The 12,856-nt window shown below is 38.4% G+C and overlaps 1 protein-coding gene across 3 annotated transcripts in view; it reads left to right on the top strand.

Annotated features, from left to right (window-relative positions):
* Positions 1 to 12,856, top strand: part of igsf9bb (immunoglobulin superfamily, member 9Bb) — a 97,476-nt gene that overhangs the window by 50,651 nt on the left and 33,969 nt on the right. For all 3 annotated transcript variants that reach the window (XR_009649797.1, XM_060891423.1, XM_060891424.1), the window contains exons 5-7: positions 2,800 to 2,917; positions 5,128 to 5,269; positions 10,583 to 10,728. Coding sequence is in view for 2 of the 3 variants with exons in the window: in XM_060891423.1 (XP_060747406.1) it covers positions 2,800 to 2,917; positions 5,128 to 5,269; positions 10,583 to 10,728 (406 nt within the window). In the remaining variant the exon portion in view is untranslated. The remainder of the gene's footprint in view (positions 1 to 2,799; positions 2,918 to 5,127; positions 5,270 to 10,582; positions 10,729 to 12,856) is intronic.

The raw sequence follows: 12,856 nt of genomic DNA, 5'->3' as shown, positions 1-12,856 counted from the left end.
ATTTTTCATTTATATGCATATTGCTCTAAAGCTGCTTTGTGACCATTTCTATTGCTGTACAAATAAAACCGAAATTCCTGAACTGAGCTAAACTGTTGAACGTGAGGAATGAATCTGTGCCTATGTATGTTTGCTCTGACAAAATAGTGTGTATATTAATGTTTAAATATCTTTAGCGGTTCAGTGCGTCAAATATCCAAATCTGTATTTGGATTTAAACCTGAAGTGGAGATGGTTTAATTAAGAAACTATGCTCAAGAAACAGTGTGAATTATTGAGGGGTTGAAATTAATCTCTGAGGAAAAAATGTGAATTTTGTTCAGTTCCCCAACCTATCTACTCAATTACTATATGGAACTCACTTGCTCATATATATTCCTTGACCATGCAATTACTAAGGATGAATTAACACTACATGCATTGCACAGCTGCTCATGTTTATGTAGTTGTGCAATGCATTAGAAAAACAGTAGTGCATCTGCTATTTGAATCTGTAGTTGTATCATAATGTATGTTATCTGTTCATTCCAAAGTATACATTTGTACTGGTTCATCTGTACTGTACAGTATGTTAGTGAGAGTGACTGGTACTGATATCCGCAACTTTCACATGGTAGCCAAGCTTAAAATGCATTTACGGAGCTACATGCATTCTATACAGTATGTCAGGCTTTAAAATTATAATACTTATGTTTGTTAATGCTTTGCTGCATTTATTAAACAAAATGCCTAAAGCTAGTGTATCTCATCAATGCAGTTACATTAGTCAACAGAAATATATAAAACAGATTGTTTCACTTTATTTATCACATTGCTGTTGAATTCAAACAATGTCTAGATTTAAACCCTGACCTGCATTATTTTGGTCAGAGTTGCAGTGGATTTAAAGGCTCAGGATCACTAGCCAGAAATAGACCCTGGACTGGATGCCAGTTCATCGCAAGCAACCACAAACACATATGCACCCTCATTCACACATAGGGACAATTTAGAGACTGGCCAGTCTACCTACTGGCACGAGAAACTGGAGGCCACCCATATAGTCAGGCAGAGCATACAATACTGATTAAACGGCCAGTCGGTGAGGTTGGAAAACAATTCAGTTCACTGCTGATTTTCACCTCAAAGCATTTTATTATATAAAGAAATAAATGGAATAATAATTAGTATTATTTAATAATAACAATACCATTAAAGTCAATAAAAAAAAGATTACAAAAGAAAACCATTGAAATTTCCTCTGATCATAAAACATACCTTTTCCTCTGCCAAACCTGTGTTAACAGTTGATTTTATTTTATTTCAGGTTTTTTGGAAAAGTTTTTTTGCCCTTTATTTACACTTATGGTGTGTTTCATGTAAATTAGATGTAGTTTGGGGTGTGTTGTATGCATATGATATGTAAATAATGAACTAGTTTGCATTCAACATTCACGCAGCTGAAGATGATTCATCATTTGCTATCAAATCACACAGAATATATTATTTTCATGAATCAGATGTGACTCATTCACGTATCACTCTCTAAAATATAATCTTATCTGTGCTATTTTATTGTTTAATTGATATTGTATACCACATAAATGTAATATGAAGGCTTGAAACCGAATGTAAACTAAACCTTTCCTGCCTTTGGCCAGTGGGTGAGGTTTCTAAGAAGCATGTGAACCATCAAGCAGCTGCTATAGTATTAAGTCGTCATTTAAATATAATTTCCATCAGGAACAATAACAAGAGACAATAGGAACAATAGAGACCTTTGGTATTGGTACCAAATTGGTGGGACATGGTAGCCTAGTGGTTAACTACCGAATGGAAGGTTGTGAGTTTGAGTCCCAGGTCAACAAATTTGCCCCTGCTGGGATCCTGAGCAACTCCCTTAATGCTCACTTGCTCAGTTGTTAAAAAAATGTAAGTCGCTCTGGATAAGGGCATCTGACAAATGCCGTTAATGTAATGTAATGTATTCAATAATGCTGGTGGAATCTCCCTGATGTGTTAGTTACCGAGAATCTCAAAAGACATGCTTTATTAATTCTCCTGTAAACGTAATTGTTGTATAACAAATTTTACTCCAGAGAGGGAAGGTCATGGTGATAAGCCTTCTCTTTATGTTCTGGATATTGGGAGAAGTGCAGGAGTCCTTCAGGGACCAGTCCTGGGACCAATTCAGCTTCTACAGTGGAAAGCACTGGACTTTACTACAGTGGAAGGTGCTTTGATAGTCACAAAGCTCTTCTACATTGGTGCTGGTAACAGCTTGAGGGGACTGTAATAAAATAGGAATGGCGTATCTGTGGGTGTATGAGAGAGAACAGGAGCACATTGATCTTTAACTCCCTGGTGGAGTGGCCTGGTTTATTTGATCTCTCTTGCGTTGCCCCTGCCTCTTTTGCTCTCTTTTTGAGTCATGATGTAATAACAAATACTTTATGTTTTTGGCTAATTCCCTTTACTACATGTTTCACTGACATGTGGAATTGTGTATAATGTATTTAATGTATACTGGTACTTTTTTTTAGACCAAGATAACAGAGCATTCATGCATTCCTACTCATTCCTATTCCTGACAGACAGTTTAACATATGTTTAGTTTACGGTGTGCTTGTAACTATAATCCTGAAGAAAGGATCCTTAAAGCAACCGTTCATATGATCGATCCAAAATATTGTTGAATGTTAATTACTTAAAGTTACTCAAATTCTTTGCCTTATTATTATTATTATTTTTATTAATACTCTGGAAAGTTGTGTCATTAATTATTGAGTCACATCATTGACACATCCTCTGTTTCAACAGGTGAGCGATGGCAGTCTGACGGTGTTGTCCATCAGCCGGCAGGACAGAGGAGCATACACGTGCAGGGCCTACAGTGTACAGGGAGAGGCTGTCCACACCACACGCCTACTCGTCCAAGGTAGTACAGCTTGACCTCAGATCATTCCCTTAGCACGTTCATGTATAGGAACATGATTTAATATCTTTAAATACCATCTGTCAGAAAAAATGTACTACTCAGTGATGCTAATGCAGTAAAGCTGTAAAACTACGGCTATTTGGGTCTAGAGTGAGACTGACCTCTTTTACAAGAAATAAAATCTCAGTATGTATCTACCAGGGGTATCTATGATACGTATATAGAAAATGGCAATTATTCCGTGCAGAGTTACACATATGCTACATCTTTGGCTTAAACCTTACAGTGAAGTCTTGATTTTGTTCATGCTCAAGACCACAAACAAAGTTTTTTAGACTTAACCAATTTTAGAAACTTAACCAACGTACCAGCTTTATCCGGGGAATACATGTACATGAGTTTAGAGGTTTTCCCTCAGAGATCTTTGTGGAATTAGCAGAGGTGTGTGTGTGTGTGTGTGTGTGTGTGTGTGTGTGTGTGTGTGTGTGTGTGCATAGTCAGAGATCTCAATGAGCTTAGATAACAAGTAGACAAGGATCAAGGATCAATCAGAGGCATTTCTATATTAGTAGGTCAAACACACTGACATGGGTTGAAGCCAACAGAAAGTGAGAACATGGACATCAAGACTCAGACAGACCTATCTGACAAGATTTTGTAAAGAAGAGTGATAGACAGAGGGTATAAGAATCAAACACAGTACACCTAAATACAATCAGTAACAAAAATCTAAATGGCACATGAACCAAAGCCCAGGGAGAACTAAGCAAGTGCAATACAAAGTGAGTGATAATACAAAGAAAAGACCAGTGAAGAAAAGTTGCAGAGATGCAGCAATTAGCCAGCCGTTTTCCTGTGGGATTTCAGCGCATGCAGAGCAGACAGGATAGACTAGCCTAAGCACATTACACATAAAGCCAAGAAAGGGTTCAGCTGGAGAGATGTCTGAGAGTGGAGACTCATTCACTCTGTGGCTTACATAACCCATTCAGCATGCAATTCATGAGGGAAAAAATGAATGAAAAGGAAGGTTCACACTGAATGCTAGACTGAACTGGAGGTGACTGTAATGCTCTTGTATTGAAAGGGGTCACTCGCATTAGCATTATTATATTATATTGTGTTGGTTTAATGCACACAGTGAATGTGTGGCATGAGTTCATATGTTTGTGTTTCTGCAAGCTGGTGTAAGCAGATTTTTTGCTGAAGCGCCAGTTTGTTTGCATATCCTGGTAAGCTCTGTATCTGTATTGCTAACAGAAGGGAGGACATGCCACATTATATAAGTTTACAAAAGGTACACTGGGGTGAGCACTAAGCCACACACATGGGACAAACAAACTTGCAGTAAAGATATTGAAATTGAATGACTCTGAGTCTTCTTGTTATCCGTGTCCTTTCGAGCCGGTTTCTGTTCCTGGGGTGATGCTTGTAATAAAAATGCATACTTTTCTCTTCTATAATAAAACTTTATATCCAGATGGCTTAGTTTTAACATGAAATGAGCGAGTTGACCTACAAACCCAGATGTTCTCCTGACATGTGGTCATATTTTAGATTTAATCTTTACATATTTTAGATTTTTTGGTCAGATTTTTATTTATTAATTTTTCTTTTATTTTAATGTTTTGCATTTAATTATGCGCATATAAAGTATGTGTAGCTGTCATTGTAATTGGGCATTATAAAAGACAATTTAATCAGTATCTAAGCTCTATTTCTTCTTCTAATGGGCTTCCAGTGGAGACAGTAATTGTCAGTATGTAAAAAAGAAAAACGGGTGCGCATGCGTTGCTGGAGGTTTTTCAGTTTGTGCAGGAGGCACTGAAACCTTCATGGTTACTGGGGAGCTAGGAATAAAAACCGAATAGCTTGGACAGTAAATCTGCTTGTCTCAGCTGCCTATACGTATTATGCTCATAGGTAATGGGGTCATATTGCTCTCACAGGCGAGAAGGCTTATAAATCACCAGTCTTATGCAGTATATTTACTGTGTAAATGTATCTTTATTCTTGACTGAAAAGGACAGCATACCTTTAGTGTATCGCACTATACCTCGATTCTTGAAAGATTTTATGGTTTAACATTACACAGCTGCATTCAGCAAAGATTAGAAGCTCATAACTTATCAGCATGATAGCTTTCCATCCTTGGATGAACTGGAATAAATCTGAACTAAACCTGTTCTGTCTCTCATTTCGGCTTGCAGGACCTCCATTTATCGTCTCCCCTCCCGAGAACATAACCGTGAACATATCCCAGGATGCATTCTTCACCTGCCAGGCCGAGGCGTATCCTGGCAACATGACGTACACCTGGTTCTGGGAGGAAGATAATGTCTTCTTCAAGAAGTAAAGTTATGATCGGGTTCATTACTGTATCACATCTCACTGCTGTTGTGCTGTGCTGTGGGGAGACTTCGCTCTCTGTACACTATGATCATCCTCATTCAGGCTTCAGGATTCCTGGCAGCATGAATGTATGCTACACATTTACACAGCATGTTCCAGATGTAGTCAGTAAGCCAAGACCTGTTGGATGCCTGAGGTTTCTTTAGATTTGCACAGAATCCAAGTGTAGCTTTTAATAATAATAATCTCATACTAAATAATTTAACATAATTAGCATGTGTAATCAGTCATACGAAATTACAATAGTACAATTTAGCAAGTTGCACTAAGGGGGAAAATGATATCCCAGATAGATCTGGTGTTTTGGTCCTTTCTGGTCATACTGTATCCTAAACCTCCAAAACACAAATCCTTGACATCTTACTGATGAATTAAGTGCATTTTCATGCAGATACAGTATATGTAAAATCCATTAAATGCATTGCAAAACTAAAGCTAAAACCAAACATGTCTTGGCTAATCAAATGCATTTATTGTGGAAATGTTAAAGATGTAAAATGTTTAGTTGTAGGTATAATCTGGTTTAATGTTTGGACTTTTTTATTACCAGGTTGTCATCTGGTTAATTATCTGTGGCAGCCTGGGAAAACCCTTTAGATGGTGAAACTGACATTTTAAGTCTATTATGTATAATTGTGAATACTGCAGGTTTTTGTGAGCTGAACTATGTTTCTCTGATGGACATACTGTATCACTACCACTTTTGAATTTCTAGCAATTATAATTTTTGATTCCTTCAAAAAAAAAAAAAAAAAAAGGAAATTACATTTAAAGACTTAATTAATGGTGCTTGCAAAGCAACATTATTACTATTGTGCTGGAAAAAACTTCGGCACGTAGCTTTTGTCCTAGACCCATGAATGACTTTGGAGGTTTATAACTCGGCAAGCTTTCGAACTATCTACACCAAACTCGGCCAGCTCCTTTAGGGTGATACTTTAAACAAACTTTTAAATTGGTGTACCGACTGGCCTTCCGGTTGTGCCGCAGCCCAGCCCTCAAAATATGCAAAATCAAAAAACTTTTTACAACATGGACATGTGACATATCAAAACACTCAGAACAATGAGGGGAACTTCTTCATGTGTAATTTGATGACGTCACGTGATGTCACGTGATGTCATGTGAAAATAAAAAATTAGCACAACATGGACATGTGACATATCAAAACACTCAGCACAATGAGGAAAACTTCCTCAAGAGTATACAGATGACATCACATGCTCGTCTTGACTAGCCTCCGGGATTTTCCACGTGCACCATTCACATTTTCTTCAGGAAATGTACGTTCTAGTTCTTACTGTGATGCAGAAGCATTGTGAACATCTTTACAGCCCGTTATCTGACTGATGAATTGGTTACACATGTTTGTTTTGCTATAGCACATATTCTTGTTTTTTGTCAAGAATATAATAAATATTTAAATATACCAGAATTTGTTTCTCAGAATTGAGCCACAGTGACTTTGTCAGGGCAGGACAAACCAACCTGTAGTGTGTGATGATTCTCTCTGTAACTTCTTACTGCAAGTCTACCTTTTTTGTGTACCTGTTTGAGAGAGAGAGAGCGAGAGAGTGATACTGCTTGACAGAGCTTGCAAGACACTCACACTAATGAGTGTAAACTTGATGCTGTTGAAGCAAAAGCTGCAAGTCTTCCTCTATACCCTGGTTCTACACCCCGGGGCAGTCTACAGAGGCCCTAAAAACCAGGATCCAAGAGGAATTTGAACTAAGCTCCAGGCTCACGTTTCTTACAGTAGAGCAGAGTAGAGTAGAGGACTTTATTAATCCCCAATGGGAAATTTGGTGTCACAACAGCCGCAACACAAGAGCAACAATGAGGATGCAGCAATGCAGCACAACACGTAAAGTGTACAATAAACATAAAAATACCACAGTAAGAAAGAATTAATATAAAGTTATTTAAACATTGGGGTTAAGATTTCTGTAAAATATTGCGTTAATGTACCTTAGACTTTGAGCCGTGTTGAGCAGTTGTGGAAGTATGCTTGAATAAATTTCAAGGACTTTCGGTCTATGCTTTTCAGCGCACTTTACAAAAACTTTACAAAACAACATAACACAGTAAACAGGTCTTTCCTAGACTCGCAACATTCGCTCCGTCAGGTTCAAGTCCACGCTTCTGGGCATGTGTATGTATGTGGAAGTGTGTGTCGTTCACAAGCTCGCTGAAGCAGAAACATATTTCTTTCTTTCTCTCTCTCTCTCTCTCTCTCTATCTCTCTCTCTCTGGTCCCTAAAAGAACAAAAAGACACAAATAAATAGACTCACAATAATAAGATACAGGTGAGAATCATCATGATCTACCTGTGGCACCGGTTCAACTCGTCTTTTCTCCCTAACACTCAGCACCTCACCACCACAGACATCCACTGGGTTTCCCCCAGGCAATCACACATACACATCTTATAACAAGAATTATGTTAGACTTCCAACGTAAAATCTTGTGACATGTAATTTGGAAAGTCAAATTTACCACTTATAAGTAGCTCCATGACACCACAAACACAACTGAAGCATGGCTGATGGAGTTTCTGGATCATCATCACATTGTACACATGCAGCAGTGTATCTGGTATTTGCTTCAAGATCACACAAGCTTCCTGAATTCCTCACACATTTATTTGTAGAGTCACACTTATCATAGTCTAGACAGCGCACTACTGAATACTTAAATGTCAGCTGATATTTGATCTGCTTGGTTTAGTAAAGACTGCCTACTTGCAGGTTTTTCACAAGGATAAAAATATCCATTAAACCATATTCTGTTTCACAGGGCAGATTTAGATGTAGATGGTTTTCACTTGCACACGTTAATTTAAATCATTTGTTATAGCTACATGTAGTACTGTACAATATCGATTGATTAATTCAGATTTCCACAGATCCAGGAAAATATCTCAGAATATCTTTATATACAGTAGATATATGCATTAATACAAGTTGAGTTGAATTCTCAGATCTGATTGGTCAGAAGGGGATGGTAAATCTGGCTGAGAAGGAAATCACAAGTTTCTATTAATTAAGGCTGTATGACATTATCATTTATATAGCAAGTGATAGTATATGCTATCTTTTTCATCCCTTTGACATCCCACACAAAAGTGGAATTCTAGGAGCAACACACTCCTAAAATTCCACTTCTCATAAGCTGACATCTCTCAGTTTTCCAGATGCTGAGAATGTACATAGGGCTGGATTTCTTTTAACCCTTAAGGAAATGAAGAATTAGGAAATGTTCTGCAGACACAGACAGTTTGGCTGTTACACTTAATTACAGTATGTGTCATTATCATGTGCATTGACTTGTCCACATCTTGAGAATGTTTGGAAATCAAACTTGTGTCAAACATCTGTCCATTAAAAAAAAATATTAGAGAAAAATATTATATATTATTATATATAAGATGTCTTTCTGCAAACAGAAAAAAAAAAGTTTTATTGATGGCTATTCACAAATCACTACGATAACGATAGCTTCTATTCTGAATCACAGTCATTTTTCTATTAAAACAGAATTAAAGGACATATAAGCACTGCTCTGGGTTTGATCTCAGTCTGAGCTTGCTCTGATTTACAACTTGAGTAGAGAGTGATCCAGGTGTGATACCAGTCTGAGCTCATTTATGTTCTTGGCTGATCTTTATTGACCAGTCTGATCTCTGTCTGAGAGTGAGATTGCTCAGTACTCTGACATCCTGAAATCCCTTCTTCTTGCACCTCTTGACAGCATAGAGCTTGTGTCATTATGTGCTTCACTAGCACTGATTATAAGTAGTGTAGCATGGAGCTATCCTAAACTCCCTCATGCATGGCCAGCCTGTACAATATATGCCATACAAAAAAGGATTTTATGCCTTTTTGTTGCTCTGCGGGAAGCACAGTGCAGAAGAGTGACAGAAAGCTGAAGCATGAATAAAGCTCACTCAGCTGTCTGTTTTAGATTTCCCAGCACCTCCTTTCAGGATTTCCCAGCTGGTGCTTCTAGGATTGGTTTAAAAAAAAAAAGATTAGAAAATCAAAAGGTTTTAAAGAATCATGGAACATAGTGTACTTATATTGTACTATATCATATCTGGGAGAATAATATAGATAACAATGAGTCTGTTTCATCCAAAATATCGCCCGAAGTACAGGAAATATCTTCTTCAAACTTCTTCCAGTTCTTAAAGTACTGTCACAGAGTCTTACCAAAATGATTCAGGACACAGAATGACTTACTGGAATCAATAAAATAAAGATAAACATTGTAGTGTTTTGTGGGTAGCCAGTGTAGATAACAGTTTTATTATTATTTTATTGTCTTGTTTTTTTTTTGGCCAAGGTTAATTTAGTATCACACACGAGGTTACTGGAAAACAATCAAGCGTTGTTTGTGTGATTAAGCCATTCGTTTTAATTATCTTCTACCACAGCAATCTTTAAAAAGTCCATCATCTTTAAAATGACTGCATGTAATGTAAATAATGATTTACAAAGATATGGAAATAAAACCTGCAGATTGTCTCGTCACTGCAGAACCACTTGAAGTTACATTTACAGCATTTAGCAGACACTCTTATCCAGAGTGACTTACATTTTTTTTTATTTCAGTTTATACACCTGAGCAATTGAGGGTTAAGAGCCTTGCTCAGGGGCCCTGCAGTGGCAACTTGGTGGACCTGGGATTCAAACCAATGACCTTCCGATCAGTAGTCCAACACCTTATCCACTGAGCTACCACATCCCACAGCCGTACCTCTGACTGTTACAAATCAATGACCCATATAATAAACACTAAATATACGTCTCACAGAAAACTTCACCTTATACACGATGACATATTTTTAAGATGTGTTTACATGGAGTGTTCACCATCCAAGTCCCTGTGTTAGATGTTACTGTAGAAATGAACATATTGAAAAGAGTGTATTCATTGAAACCTGTGATTAATGGAACTATGGTCAGAGCTGCAGTTAAAAAACATTAATCGACATTAATTAAGTATTGCAAAACCATTACTTTTAGAAACAAATGATCACGAGACTTTAATAGTGTGGATTGAAACAAGCATATAAAGATGCAGTAGAAAGATTCCATTATATAAACGTTTTAATAGAAATAAACACTGGATATCAATCGTGTTTTGGCTGATTTGTTTTGAGTTTTTGATTGACATGAGTGTATTTTCCAGCACAGCAATGGCAATTTTACTGAATGTTTTTGTCATTTTTCTCTTTCTTTCTCCAGCGATCTGAAGCGCAGAGTGAGCATTCTGATTGATGGCTCCCTCATCATTGCCCAGGTGAAGCCAGAGGATGCTGGGAAGTACACTTGCAGCCCCAGTAATAGCCTTGGTCGGCCCCCCACTGCGTCAGCATACCTGACAGTGCAATGTGAGTCACGCCAGCCACATTGCTCAGACGCATTTGTTATTATTATACATTTATATTCATCCGCAAAGGAACCTCTATGCAGTCGTACAGTTCTAAATATCTAACAGTAACAGTATTTGATCACAAGCTGCACGTGACTGATGTCATCTTTACAGCCTGCCAAACAATTGTCCATAATCACTGACTCCATATGAAAGTCTACATGAAGGAGAAAAGCCATTTTGCTAACCATTTTTGAATGTCATATGCTGAATGTTCAGATGTTTTAGCATATTTTTTTGCTTATTATATTAATTGGCAGCAGTTCGTTAGTCATTTGGGACCATTTTTGAGCCACCGCTTGATTAGCTCTTATGTACACTGTGTAGCAGCTGCACAGAGGTTACCCCTGTCATTGTCCCCACACTGGCCTTTTTGCTACAGCCCACCACTTTCTATTTGCAGCCTGCAGATTGGAATGACTCTTTCATTCCCTGGAGCCTGGGCTTGATTTGAAACAGTGACCTTGAGTCTATAAGCCAGGCGACCAGTCAGTCATGGCTCATGTGCGCCACACTGATGGACATGTGTAGAGGAATTCCGTGATTTGGTCAATCACTGCAGGAAGCTTTTGTGCCTGAAGCTTTTGCAGAGATGGCGTGGTGACTAGTTGGACAAGCGAGCACTGGAAATGTCCAGAAGAGACATGCTATTGGTGGTGACTGGTATCCAAGGCAACAGACATTTTGAACTTCAGTCTCCAGTGTGAGATTGGCTTGTGTTGGTTTGGAAAGAGAGAGAGAGAGTGAAAAGGGATTACATCATAGTTTAGCTGAGCTGAGGCCGAGAATGAGAGCGAGAGGGAGCACACTCTGCCCAGAGCTCATCCTCCCTCAATCTTTCATGCTTAAAAGGCTAATCATCAATCCAATAGCATAGATTTCTTTAGCGTTAGCAACAGCTCCCTCCTGGTCATCTTATTGAAAACCTAAACAGCTGGTAGAAGCACCTTAAGGTTTTTTTTTTGTGGAGAATCCCATGTAGCTTTAAAAAAACGGAGATGTGTTCTGCAGCGAGTGACACTTTAATGATGAGCCCAGGTTTATCTTCACCAATCTTCATATCCATCTGTCTTTTGGGTTGTCCGGTCTTCGTCAGCTCAGACCAACCACGCCAAACCTGTCTCAGATGCCAGCAGTGTGGACACCATGCACATGTGGAGAGAGAAGTAGAAAAAGAGACAGGAGGGGGAGATGTGGATAGGGGTGACATCATCCTATGTGGAAACCCTCTTCTCTGCAGTGACGTCACCTGCAGACGCTTGGCAGCAGTAACAGCGTGGGTGCTGGCGACCCCAATAGACGACTGGCAGCACTGCACTCCACACTGGCTGCTACATTTAGCCCACACTTATATTCCTCAACGTCTTATTCCTCTCCTCTCTTATTTTCTCCCTGTGTACTGTTTATTCTGGCTTCTCCTTCTTTTCACTCTTCCACCCCCCGTCTTCCACATCTGCTAAGAATAGAGCCAGGCACTTTGCCAAGAATAAGGATGGATCAGTGGAGTTCTTCAAAGTATTCACACCAGCGAGATTCACTAGGGTGTTGGGAGGTGTGAACTGAAAGGCAGTGAGAACTTCATGTGGTACAACCAGTTACATTGCTGATAAATGTTACTCAATTCTTTTTTTCCATTATATTTCATTTGCCACCAGTGTTTGTAAGTGACAGAAAAAAATCATATTAAATGAGAATTTGAGCTACATTGGCCACATCAAGTCATGAAGTCTAATTTGTGTGCCATATCTGCAATTTCTTTTTCTAACCATATTTAAAATTTCTGATAAAAGACCTCCAGAACTCTGCACCTACCGGTCAGGTTGACCAAACAAATCAGATTTCATGTGAAAATGAGATCAAATCAGATTTTTTTTAAATCTATCATTCCATTTGAGGCACTTCTTGACATTAGGAACTAGAAAAACAGGGAAGATGTAAGCAGTGATGTGGTGATCTGTCTGATTACTTTCTGTAGAACCACAGAACAATATGTTCAGAACAATAACTAGACAATGCTCATTTTCTGAAACATAACATAATCTATCGCAAGTTCTCCATTTTGGTTGTTAGCTTACTGACTTGCATAG

The sequence above is a fragment of the Tachysurus vachellii genome, chromosome 17, assembly GCF_030014155.1.
Source record: "Tachysurus vachellii isolate PV-2020 chromosome 17, HZAU_Pvac_v1, whole genome shotgun sequence".
NCBI lineage: Eukaryota > Metazoa > Chordata > Actinopteri > Siluriformes > Bagridae > Tachysurus > Tachysurus vachellii.
This window is presented reverse-complemented; position numbering and strand designations above follow the sequence as displayed.